We start from the raw sequence: 13,505 nt of genomic DNA, 5'->3' as shown, positions 1-13,505 counted from the left end.
CATGAACAAATTTTTAATACAGCTCAGGTAAATAAAATACTGTACACTGTAAAAGGTCTAGAAACGAAAGCTTCAAGTCTCATTTTAAAACACAGCCATTAAGTGTCACTGAAAAACCAAGTAGAGAACAAAACTGTCATCAGGGCCATGGTGAGTCCCTGGCAGCTACATCCCAAGGCCTTCGTGCTGAGCAGCAGCCCCCTCAGTGGGTATCACACTGATGTGCGGCTTGGACACAACCCCTGTCCAGCCTCAGGGTGGGGAGGGGGGCTGCATCGGGGTCCCTCTGATGCTTGGGTATTCTCAAAGGAACAGGCTGCATAAGGCCAAGAACTGGGAAAAAAAACAAAGGCCAAGAACTGGCCGCACGAAGGATTAAGTTGGAACGTCCCCTCCCCCCTCTACTGTCCAAAGCCCCAGCCTTCAACTTCTTGGTTCTGGTTCTTCCTAGAAGCTGTACTTGGGTTCTTGTAAGTTTACTGTGAAACACTGTCCACGATAGTGCCTTCGAGCTTGGTCTAATGGTGGCGACCTCTGTAGCCCTCATGTACTGGGGTCTGATCTGCCCCTCGTGGAGAGCTCACAGGTTAGCCGTTTGAAGTATTCTGGAAGATCAGCATATTCATGTCCATAGGGGATGACCTTAATCCCTTTGTCCAGCATGTTTTCTCGAAGCTTCCTGAACTCTCTCACAACTCCTTTCTGAACCAGCATTAAATGTTCTAGGTCAGAGTTATGCTTAACAGCCTCCAGGAAAAGGGCTTGCAAGGTGGGGTCATTCAGTCTGGCCACAGCCCAGGAAGAGAAATGACTTGTTTTCATAGAGTTTCTGAATCTCTCTCATAAACTCAGCGTTCCTGAGCACATTCTGATACACTGTGGAATATAAGACGATGCCGCTAGGGTTGGTGTAGACCCCATGGAGGTGGAACACACTCCACTTCCACTTTTCCTGTGCCCACTCAAGGACCTTTTTGTCATCAGTGAGGTCAAGGGATTCAAGTTGTTTTCCCTGATCTGCTGCATACAGTTCCAGGAGATTATCAAAATTTGTAGTCAGAACCAGCGCCCCACTTTCCATCAGGTCGAGAACTGACTGAAGCAGCTGTTTTCCAGAGTCTTCAATCTTTGACCCCAAGTTATCAAATACTTCACATAAACAGTTCTTAAAAAACGTGAATCAAACATTACTAGTACAAGGAGAGAGCTTATGAATAAGGTCATGGAACACATGAAAGAGATTCTCATCTTTGTTGAGACATTTCTGAAATTTTTTGCTCTTCTCATCTTCTAGAAGACCAAAATCAATGGCAGCATCCAGTAAGGCCTGGAATAAGCCCTCCCAGGATTTCAGGGCTGGGACCTGAGGCGCCGCCGCAGCACTGGTGCCTGTTCCAATCACCAGCACGAGTTCCTGGGGCTTCTTACTTGTCAAGTTCGGAAGCAGCATCCTGGGCTTTTTGGCGGGGGGTGCGCCATCACTGGAGCATCCAAACATGTTGTCTGTATCAGAGGCTTGGTTCCCTGTAGAAGCCATCAGGTTTTGGGACCACTCCAAACGTCGCGGCCGCTGCCGCTCTAACAACCATTCTCATTTTTTTTTATTTGGGTTCTCTCTTTTTTTCTTGATGAGCCTGACTAAAGGCTTATCAATTTTGCTTATCTTTTCAAAGAATCAGCTCCTACTTTTGTTGATCTTTACAATTGTTTGTTTAGTCTCTACATCATTTAATTCTGCTCTGATCTTGATTTTCTTCCTTCTACTGGTTCTGGGCTTTGTTTTTGTTCTAGTTCTTGTATCTGTAAGGTTAGATTTTTTATTAGAGATTCTACTATCCTTTTTAGGTAGACCTGTATTGCTATGAACTTTCCTCTCAGGATTGCTATTGCTGTGTCCCATAGGTTTTGGGCTCTGTGTGCTCATTATCACTTGTTTCCAGAAACTCCTTGACTTCTTCCTTGATGTCATTTTTAACCCACTCATTATTTAATAGCATGTTATTCATTCTCCATGGGTTTGAATGTTTCTGAGCTTTTCCCTTGAGTTTGATTTCTAGTTTCGAGGCACTGTGGTCTGAGAAGGTGCTTGATATTATTTCAATTTTTTAAAATTTGTTGAGGCTTGTTTTGTGTCCTACCATGTGGTCTATCTTTGAAAATGTTCCATGTGCACTTGAAAAGAATGTATATTTTGCTTCTTTGGGATGAAAAGTTATATATATATATATATATATATATATATATATATATATATATATATATATATATATATCAACTAAGTCCATTTGATCTAGGACTTCTGGCCAAGATGGAGGCTTAGACGGACATGCTCGGTCTCCCTCTACAGCTAGAGAGGAATACAACTACTTCAAAACAAAAGAGAACTAGAAATTCCAGAAAATAAAACTACACGGAAGCCCAACGCACAAAGTTATAAACCAGCAGCACCCTTTGGGCAGGTAAGAGCGAAAGGGGGCAGAGCTGTTTGCGGTAGCACCAGGGACAGTGGCAGGGAGAGCAATCTCAGCTGCAGTCTAACCCCGGCAGCTTGCGACCCCAACGCTCGGAAAAACAACCACCACATCGCCCCGAACAGTGAGGCTCAGAGGGCGGGAGGACGGATCCCAGTCTCCTAGCAGAATAACTGCGGGAATCCATCTTGGACCCCCGCCCCCACACAAAGTGCCACAGCGCTGTGAAATAGGTTGCGGGTAGCCACTGGTTGCTGGGCAGTGACAACAAAGGGCCACAGCGCAGCGAGAAAGGTTCCTGGACCACCGCAGGTCACTGAGTTGTGACGACAAAGCGCCACAGAGCAGCAAAAAATGTTGCAGATCAGCACCAGTCGCTGGGTTGTGACGAGTACACAGGCACTGGCCCCTATTGCCGGCCCAAGAAAACAAAACGCATCTGTCAAAATGAGGCAGACAACTATAGAAATCCCAGTCGCGCAGCTCACCAGGCAACAGATGAAGAACCTGACAGATGAACAAATAAGAAACCTGTCAGAGGCTCAGTTCAGGGCCATTGTTATCAGGTGGCTTACAGAATTAACAAAAGATCTGGAAAAAGATGGGAAAGAATTGAAAAACACTCATACTGAAAGGAACAAAACCTCATACGAGACAGATGGTGAGGAAATAAAATCCAGAGTTCAAATCAACAAACCAGAACACAAAGAGAAGGAACAAACAGTCAACCAGTGCAGAGAGAGGAAACGGGAAGCAAGGATCAGAAACCTCTGGGACAGCTATAAAAGGCCCAACATAAGAATCATTGGTTTGCCAGAAGGTGAAGGAGATGAACTAGAAATTGAAAAATTAAGTGAAAATATAATAAAGCAGAACTTCCCAAACTTGGGGAAGGAAAGACTTACAGGTCCAGGAAGCACAGAGAGTTCCAAAACAACTGGACCCAGGGAAAACCACTCCAAGACACATTATAATCAAAATGTCAAAAGTTAAAGATAAAGAGAGAATCTTAAAAGCAGCAAGAGAGAAGAAAAGAATCATGTACAAAGGGGTCCCAATTAGACTATCAGCTGACTTCTCAAGGGAGACCCTGCAAGCAAGAAGGGACTGGCAAGAAATATTCAAAGTAATGAAAATCCAAAACCTACAACCACTTTATCCAGCGAAGCTGTCATTCAGAATAGAAGGGCAGAGAAAGTGTTTCCAGGACAAAATAAAACTGAAAGAGTTCATTAGATCCAAACCACTGTTATATGAGATGTTAAAAGGACTGGTTTAGAAAAAGGAGGATCAAAACTATGAACACTAAAATGAAAACTGCATCACAAGAACCAACAACAGAAGCTAGGGAATTGAAGCAAAGGCAAACTAAATAGGCAATGAGAGTGGAAAAAGAACTATAGATATGGGAAACATATTGGGGGGGAGGTCAGCAGGGAAGGGGAAGGGGGAGAGGGAGGGAGATGGTATAGGAATTAAGAAACATCATAGGAGGGAATGGAATAGACAGAGAGAGGTTGAGAAGAACTATATGTACAACCAATGGACATGGACTAAAAAGGGGGGACAAGGGGAGGAAGGGGGGCCACTGGGTGGAGGGGAGCAGAGGGAAGGGAAATTGGAACAAATGTAACACTATAATCAATAAAACACATTAAAAAAAAAAAGTCCATTTGATCTAGAGTGCTGTTCAATGCCTCAATATCCTTGGTGTTTCTTTGCTTGAAGATCTGCCCATTGATGACAGTGGGGTGTGAAAGTCCCCTACTATGAATGCATTGCTGTTGATATCTTTCTTGTAGTATTCCAAGGTTTTCCTTGTATATTTGGGTGCTCCTATATTGGTTGCATATATGTTTACCAAGTTTATATCTTCATGATGGATTGATCCCTTAAGTATTACAAAAATGTCTTTCTTTGTCCCTTATTATGGCCTTTGCTATGAAATCTGTTTGTCTGATATAAATATTGTTACCCCAGTTTCTTTTTTTTTTTCATGTCCATTTGCTGGGAATACTGTTTTTCATGCCTTTCCTTTCAGTCTGTGTATATACTTTGTTTTGAGGTGTGTCTCTTGTACACAGCATATATGTGGGTCATCTTTTCTTTTTTATTAATTTTTTCTTTTCTTTTTTTATTTTTTGCATATTTTATTGATCATATTGTTACAATAGTTTCAACTTTTCCCCCTTTGCTCTCCTCTGTCCAGTACCCCCTTTCCCAGCAATCCCACCCCACTTAGTTCATGTCCATGGGTCGTGCATACAAGTTCTTTAGCTTCACTCTTTCCTAAATTCTTCTTTTTTTGATTAAGTAATTAATTTTTATAACAATAAAATTTTAAATTATAATATATAATATATATTACATATTAACATATATAATATACAATATAATATATAATATATTAATATATATAATATATATTACTATATATTAATTTATAATATATAAATTAAAATATAAAATATAAATTTTTATAACAATAAAAATTAACAATTCCCCCCCTCTCAGACTAAGACCCTTTATAATCTTATAAAGGACAATTGGCAAAGGTCTCATGCTCCTCTAGCTGCTTCAAGCTGAACATGGTTGTTGTCCTTCCAACCCATGCGTCCAGAAATTTCTAATAAGAGTGGGGGTGTGGAGGGGAGGGTGGCCTTCCCACATGGCGAAGGACCTTGCAGACTCCAGGTCAGTTGGCTGTCTCCGGACAATGGCGTGCTTGGTTTAACAGGCTGGCATTCTTGTTGCATTCTGGGGGCAACAGATTTGGCAACAGGGTTAAAAGACATCATTTAATCCATAATCACTTGATGACTAAAGGCAGGAATAATTTTTCAATGTCCCATATTAGGAGGGGGAAAAAAAAGGGCTCTTTGGAGGAAAATGTGCAAGTCATGTCGCACCTGTCCAAAACCATTTTGCCCACTATACTTAGTTTGGGCTGAGGGAAATATTTTAGATTTACCCACTCTCAGACCTCTGGGTCCTTTCTGTCCAAGCCATGAGGATAGAAAAGAGAAACCAGTTTTAAAGTGAAGCCCATAGACCACCCCATGCTTCACCAACCCAGCCACTTAGTTCAGCCAAACCGTTGAGTATCAGGAGGCAACAGTGTAGACAGGATTAAGTGAGGCCTATACATATGAACAATCATTTAGGTAATGAGGTCATAGGCTTATGCCCTATGAAAACAGAAAACACATATTAATTTATACAACATAACCCACAAACCAGTCTCTATATCTGCAAGACTCTCTTATTGGAAAAACATCCAGTTGCAAGGCATTTGACGTCTTCTTGCCTCTAAGTTAAGCATCTTTGATGATGTTACAGACCTAGTTTAACTTTCAAATGAAAACAAACTTTAAATGAAAAGAAACTTTAAAGACTACTTTATAGTCTACCATTGAGCATTGTGGTTTTCCTTGAATCACAATTTTTCTCCTTAAGATTACCCTCCTTGTCATTAAAGGAACCACATTAAGTCCAGTTTTAATTTATCCTGTTCGTTTGCATAAACACAACAAGAGCAGCAAATGATCACATATGATCTTTACATCTGCTTTGCTGGAACTTAACAAGGAACCTTTGGGGCGACTTTCAGCCTGCCCTTCAGGGCACAGGAGCTGAGCCACATACCTGCCATTCAGCCTCGTCTATAAACACCTGTCTTTTCCAAGTCCTTCTATTTTTGAATTGTGCTTTAAGATCCCTTCTAGCTATCTTTCAAAATAGCAACCTTTGTTCCTGCCCTGGAAAGATTGCCATGGATCGTACAACCAACTAAGGTACCAGGCCTTTTTTCTTGTGCGCTTGTATTACCTTCAAAAGTCATTCCGAATCCTCAGGGTTTTTGGTAACAACCAGAGCCCAAGCATGTCTAATTTAGGTATGATATTCCAGTCAAAGTCATGGTCAAGAAAACCTCTATTAACAACTGGTCTTATTATTTCTATGCAAAGAACCTTATGTCATAACATACTTCTTCAGAATGCCAAATTCTGGAGGGATCAGGTAGGGAGAAAAATATACAATGTGAAGGAAAATCCTTGTCCTTCTAATATTCACTAAAGTTGCATTTCCATACTTTACATTTTCTTTTGTTCACTGTCCTACATGTCAGGGTATTTTTGTTGTTGTTGTTATTTGTTTGTTTTTCTATTACAGTTGTCCTACTTTTTTCCCTATTGTTTCCCCACACCCTACTCACCCCGCTCCCACAATCAGCCCCCACCCAATTGTCCATGACCATGGGTCATTTATATATTTTCTTTTACTAGGTCCTTCCCATTCTAACCCCCTTCTTTATCGCCTGCCTCCCCACTTTTCACTGTTAGTCTACTCCTTGTTTACATACCTCTGGCTCAATTTTGCTCCTACATTTGTGTTGTTCATTAGTCTCCTGTAATAGGTGATAACATAAGGTATTTTTCTTTCATTGCCTGGCTTATTTTGCTAAGCATAATCCTCTCCAGTTCCACCCATGTTGTTGCAAATGGCAGGAGTTTCTTCTTTCTTTTTGCTACATAATACTCCATTTGTAAAGGTACCACAGCTTTTTTATCCACTCATCTACAGACAGGCACTTAGCTTGTTGCCAGCACTTGGCTATTGTAAACAGTGCTGCTATGAACAGAGGGGTGCATGGGTTCTTTTGAGTTGGGATTTCAGGATTTTTTGGGTATACTCCTAGCAGTGGAATAGCTGGTTCAAGAGGCAGTTCCATTTTTAGTTTTTTGAGGAAATTCCATGCTGTTTTCCGTAGTTTCTGCACCAGTCTCATTCCCACCAGCAACGCACCAGGGTTCCCTTTTCTACGCATCCTCACCAGCACATGTTGTTTGTTGATTTGTTGATGATGGCCATTCTGACTGGTGTGAGGTGGTATCTCATTGTGGTTTTTATTTGCATGTCTGATGGCTAGTGATGTTGAGCATCTTTTCATATCTCTATGGACACTCTGTATGTCCTCTTTGGAGAACTGGTTGTTCAGGTTTTTTGCCCATTTTTTAATTGGGTTGTCTGTCTTCTTGGTGTTGAGTTGTATAAGTTCTTTATGTATTTTGGAGATCAATTCCTTGTCTGAGGTATCATTGGCAAATATATTTTCCCATGTGGTTGGTTCCCTTTTCATCTTGCTGATATTTTCTTTTGCTGAGCGAATCTCTTTAGTTTGATGTAGTCCCATTTCTTTATTCTTTCCTTTATGTCCCTTGCTTTAGGAGATATATCAGTGAGAATATTGCTACGTAAGATATCTAAATTTTTTTTGCCTATGTTTTCCTCTAGAACTTTTATGGTGTCACGACTTACATTGACGTCTTCGATCCATCTTAAGTTTATTCTGGTCTATGGTGTAAGTTGGTGGTCTAGTTTCATTTTTTTTTTTTTTGCATGTCCCTGTCCAGTTCCCCCAACATTATTTGTTGAAGAGGCTCTCTTCACTCTATTTTATGTTCCCTCCCCCTTGGTCAAATATTATTTGATCATATAGACCTGCATTTATTTCTGGGATCTCTATTCTGTTCCATTGATCTACATGTCTGTTCTTATGCCAGTACCAGACTGTTTTGACTATCGTGGCCTTGTAGTATAGTTTGATATCAGGTATTGTGATTTCTGGTACTGTGTTGTTTTTCCTCAAGATTGCTTTGGCTATTCGGGATCTTTTTTGGTTCCATATGAACTTTTGAAGTATTTGTTCTAGATCTGTGAAATATGTCATTGGTATTTTAACAGGGATTGTATCAAATCTATAAATTGCTTTGCATAGTACGGACATTTTAATCATGTTGATTCTTCCCATTCATGAACATGGTATTTGCTACCATTTATTTGTATCTTCCTTAATTTCTTTCTTCAGTGTGATGTAGTTTCCTGAGTACAGGTCTTTTAGCTCCTTGGTTAAGTTTATTCCTAGGTACTTTATTTTCCTTGTTTCTATGGTAAACAAGATTGTTTTTCTAATTTCTATCTCTGATATTTTATTGTTGGTGTAGAGAAATGTCTTCGATTTCTGAATATTGACTTTGTACCTGCCATTTTGCTAAATTTACTTATTATGTCAGGGAGTATTTAGTAGAGTCCATAGGGTTTTTTATGTACACTATCACGTCAACTGCAAATAATGACAGTTTTACTTCCTCTTTCTCAATTTGGATGCTTTTTATTTCTCTTTCTTATCTGATTGCTGTAGATAGAACTTCCAAGACTATGTTGAGTAGGAGTGGAGAGGGTGGACATCCTTGTCTTGTTCCTGACCTCAGGGAGAATGCTTTCAGTTTTTGCCCATTGAGTATGATATAAGCTTCAGGTTTCTTGTATATGGCCTTTATTATGTTGAGGTATGATCCCTCTATTCCCAGTTTGCTGAGTGTTTTCATCATAAATGGATGTTGTACTTTATAAAATGTTTTTTCTGAATCTATTGATATGATCATGTGGTTATTGTCTTTCATTTTGTTTGTGTGGTGTATTATGTTAATTGATTGGCGAATGTTAAACCATTCTTGCAGCCCTGGGATGAATCCCACTTGATTGTGGTGTATGATCTTTCCAATGTGTTGCTGAATTCAGTTTGCCAATATTTTGTCGAGGATTTTAGCATCTGTGTTCATCAGTGATATAGCCTATAGTTTTTTTTATTTGTTGTGTCTTGACATGGTTTTGGAATTAGGATTATACTGGCTCCATAGAACGAGTTTGGGAGTCTTCTCTCTTCTTGGATATTTTGGAATAGTCTGAGAAAGATAGGAGTTAGTTCTTCCCTAAATGTTTTGTAAAATTCACTTGTGAAGTCATCCGTCCCAGAGCTTTTGTGTAGCAGTTTTTTTTTATTACTGTTTCAATTTCATTTGCTGTTATTGGTCTGTTCAGGCTTTCCGCTTCTTCTTGATTCAGTTTTGGAAGGTTATATGTTTCTATAAGTTTCTCTGTTTCATTTAGGTTGTCAAATTCTTTGTGATACCATTGTTCGTAGTAATTTCTTACAATCCTTAGTATTTCTGTGGTATCAGTCGTGATTTCTCCTTTTTTATTTCTGAATGTATTTATTTGGGTCCTCTCTTTTTTTCTTGATGAGCTTGGTTAAAGGCTTTTCAATTTTGTTTATCTTTTTAAAGAACCAGCTCCTGGTTTTATTGATATTTTGAATTGTTTGTTTAGTCTCTATGTCATTTAATTCTGCTCTGAAATTGATTATTTCCTTCCTTCTACTCGCTTTTGGCTTTGTTTATTGTTTTTCCTCTAGTTCTTGTGGCTGTAGGGTTAGATTTTTTATTCGAGATTCTTCTTTACTTTTTAGGTAGTCTGTATTGCTATGAACTTTCCTCTCAGAACTGCTTTCTCTGTATCACATAGGATTAGGGTTATTATGTGTTCATTATCATTTATTTCCAGAAACTTTTTGATTTTTTCCTTGATGTCATTGTTAACCCATTCATTATTTAATAGCATGTTATTCTTCTCCATGAGTTTGAATATTTTTGAGTTTTTCCTTGACGTTGATTACTAGTTTCAAGGCATTGTGATCTGAGAAGGTGCTTGATATTATTTCAATTTTTTAAAATTTGTTGAGGCTTGTTTTGTGTCCTACCATGTGGTCTATCTTTAGAACATTCCACATCCACTTGAAAAGAATGTATATTTTGCTTCTTTAGGGTGAACAGTTCTATACATTTTAAGTAAGTCCATTTGATCTAGAGCAATGTTCAATGCTTCAATATCTTTAGTGTTTCTTTTCTTTGACGATCTGTGCATTCTTGACAATGGAGTGTTAAAGTCCCCTACTATTAGTGTATGGCTGTCTATATCCTTCTGGAAGTCTTTCAAAATTTTCCTTACACAATTAGGTGCTCCTATGTTAGGTGCATATATATTTACAAGTGTTATACCTTCTTGATGGATTTTTCCCTTAAGTATTATGAAATGTTTTTTGTCTCTTTTTATGGCTTTTGCTGTGAGATCTCTTTTGTCTGATATAAGTATTGCTACCGCAGCTTTTTTTTTATGTCCATTTGCTTGAAATACTTTTTTCCATCCCTTCACTTTCAGTCTGTATAGATCGTTTGATCTAAGGTGGGTCTCTTGTAGACAGCATATATGTGGGTCATGCTTTCTAATCCATTCAGCTACCCTATGTCTTTTGATTGGTTCATTCAATCCATTTACATTTAAAGTTATTATTGATAAGTACTTATTCATTGTCATTTTCTCCCTTTGTACTTGTGTTCCCCTCTGTTTCTCTCTGTTTCTTCATATTAAAGAAGACCCTTTAGCATCTTTTGCAATGCTGTTTTGGTGGAGATGTATTCTTTTAGCCTTTTTTTTGTCTGGGAAACTCCTTATTTCACTTTCCATTTTGAATGAGAGACTTGCTAAGTAGAGTAGTCTTGGTTGTAGAACTTTATTTTTCATTATTTGAAATAATTTTTGCCATTTTCTTCTGGTTTGTTGTGTTTCTGTTGAGAAATCAGTCGATAGTCTTATTGGGGCTCCCTTGTATGTTATTTGTTGTTTTTCTCTTGCTGCCTTTAGGATTCTCTCTTTGTCTTTGAGTGTTGTCATTTTAATTATGATGTGTCTTGGAGTGGGCCTTTTTGGGTTCATCTTCATTGGGATTCTCTGTGCTTCCTGGACTTGCATGACTTTTTCTCTCACCAAGTTAGGAAAATTTTCTGTCATGACTTTCAATCAGGTTTTCTATCCAATTGTCCTCTTCTTCGCCTTCTTTTATCGCTATGTTATGGTTTTTGTTTCGTTTCATTTTGTCCTGCAGTTCTCTTAAACCTTCTTCATTCTTTTTAAGTTTTTCATTTTCTGCATTGTCTGGGAATTTTTTTCTACGTTGTCCTCTAGTTCACTCATCCAATCCTCTGCTTCATTTAGCCTGCTTTTGATTGCTTCTACTGTGTTCTTCAGTTCAGAAATTGTATTCTTCATTTCTTCCTGGTTCTTACTGATAATTTCTATGTCCTATTTTGTGCTGGTGTAACTCTCAGTGAGTTCCTTGTAGTTTTCCTGTAGTTCTTTGTAGTTCCTCTGGAGTTTGTTGTGGTTTTCTTTGAATCTGTTGAGTTCATTGACCTCCCTCATTACTTTTCTTTTGAATTTCATGTCTGATAGTTTGCTTGCCTCTATTTCATTTATCCCTCCTTCCGGGAACTCCTCCTTTGCTTTTGGTGGGGTGTTATTCCATCTCCCCATTTTGGGTGCTGGTCTTGTTTATTTCTACTTCTTAGATAGATCTGCTTTTATTTTCTGCCTTTGTGGTGTGACCTTCTGTGGTAGGAATCTGTGTGATTCAGTGGTGCAGACTCCTTGATCTCCTTAACTTGATGCTTTTCAGATGCCCTTTATACCTTTTATTTTGACTCTCTAGTAGTATTTTGGTTTTGATTGTTGTGTTGCTCTTCGGTGGGTCCTTCACTTAAATTAGCTGACTGAGAGTCACTCTGCTCACTTCTGACAGTTGTTGAGCTGCCTCTGGCTGATGCCTCTTGGAGGGAAATATTCTGCTTATGAGATTTTTCCCATAGCAATGTGGTTGAGTTTGCCCTGTGATCTGGACTGCTGCTCCTCCAGTTTTTTCTCCAGAACCAGTGTCCGAAGTTTTCCATAACTCCTCTAGTTCATTTCGCCTTCTTTCAGCTGCAGCTCAGGTTGAGCATAGGAAGTGCATTTTCTGCCAGCCGGCTTGTGGGCCACAGTGCCTGGCTGGTGCTGACGGGTGTGCCAGGAGCGTTCTCCCATTTCGGTAGACTGGGGTGTTCCCTTGCTCTGGCTGGCCTGCCCACAGGCCAGTAGCTATTCCCTGTTCTAGTGGGTGGATGGGTCGGGAGCGTTGTACCTTGCTGACTGGCATGCACGTGGGCCCATAACAGTCCCCTGCTCTGACGTGTGGGCAGGCCGAGAAGGTTCCCCAGCACTGGCTGGCAATGGGTGTGGGGACAGAGCAAGTCCCTATAAGTGGGCTCTTGTGTGTATGCTTTTCAAGGATCTCTCCCTGCCCCTAGAGTTTCCTGCCCATCCACAAAAAAAAAAAAAATCAATAAATTAAAAAAAAATTTTTTTAAAGAGAAAAGGATAAAAAAAAACCACACACACACACACACACACACACACACACACACACACACACACACACAAATGCTGCTTTCAGCCTCCCAGAGCCAGGCGTCACCTGGCCAACTTTTGGCTCTACTGGCAGCACAGCCTGGATCTTCACCTCTGACTGCTCTCAGAGGAGACCCAGGGCCATTGAGAAAGTTTTGGGCTCCTTTGGTCGCTGTCCAGGGAGCCAAGGCAGCCAGAACTCACTCCTCTCCTATATCTCCTTCGTGTACCTCACCAGAGAGGTCACTCAAAGATAGCCTCCTCTGCTGCCAGCAGTGCCAAGGCTCAACTCCACCAGATATTAACAGATGGTCTGTCCACATTCACCTGAAACTATAGACCAGTCTCGGGAGCAAGCAAGGGCAGCCTCTCCTCACTCACCCACCATCTTCTTTCTCCATTCACAATTTTTAATTTTTGAGGAACATCCATATTGTTTGCCATAGTGGCTGTGCCAATTTACAATCCAGCCAACGGTGCACAAAGGTTTTCTTTTCTCTACATCCTCACCAACACTTTCCGTTTGTTGATTTATTGATAGACATTTTGACAGAAGTGAGGTGATACCTCATTCTGGTTTTAATTTGCACTTCCCTAATTATTAGTGGTGCTAAGCATCTTTTCATGTCTGTTCACCATCTGTATGTTCTCATTGGAACAATGTCTACTTAAATTTTCTATTCACTTTTTAATCAGATCATTTTTGGTTTTGGTTTTGGCTTTGGTTTTGATTTTAGTTTTGGTTTTGGTCTTTTTTTGGTATGAAGTTGTATGACTTCCTTATATATTTTGGATATTAATCACTTATCAGATGTATCATTGGCAGATATCTTCTCACAATTGGTAGGCAGTCATTTTTTTTTTCAACAATAGCTTCTTTTATTTATTTTTTTAAGTATATTTTACTGATTATAT

The 13,505-nt window shown here is 39.6% G+C and overlaps 1 protein-coding gene across 1 annotated transcript; it reads right to left on the bottom strand.

Annotated features, from left to right (window-relative positions):
* Positions 1-543: 543 nt before the first annotated feature.
* On the bottom strand, positions 544-1,543 carry LOC150002982 (protein FAM118B-like). The gene is given in 2 exon segments (XM_090285010.1): positions 544-781; positions 783-1,543. Coding segments are annotated over 2 exon segments (993 nt in total). The 5' UTR covers positions 1,538-1,543.
* Between the last annotated feature and the right edge of the window lie 11,962 nt (positions 1,544-13,505).

This window comes from Furipterus horrens, unplaced genomic scaffold, assembly GCF_987537825.1.
Source record: "Furipterus horrens unplaced genomic scaffold, mFurHor1.1.pri manual_scaffold_8, whole genome shotgun sequence".
NCBI classification, from domain to species: Eukaryota; Metazoa; Chordata; class Mammalia; order Chiroptera; family Furipteridae; genus Furipterus; species Furipterus horrens.
Note: the sequence above shows the minus strand (reverse complement) of the source record. Positions and strands in the feature narration are given on the sequence as shown.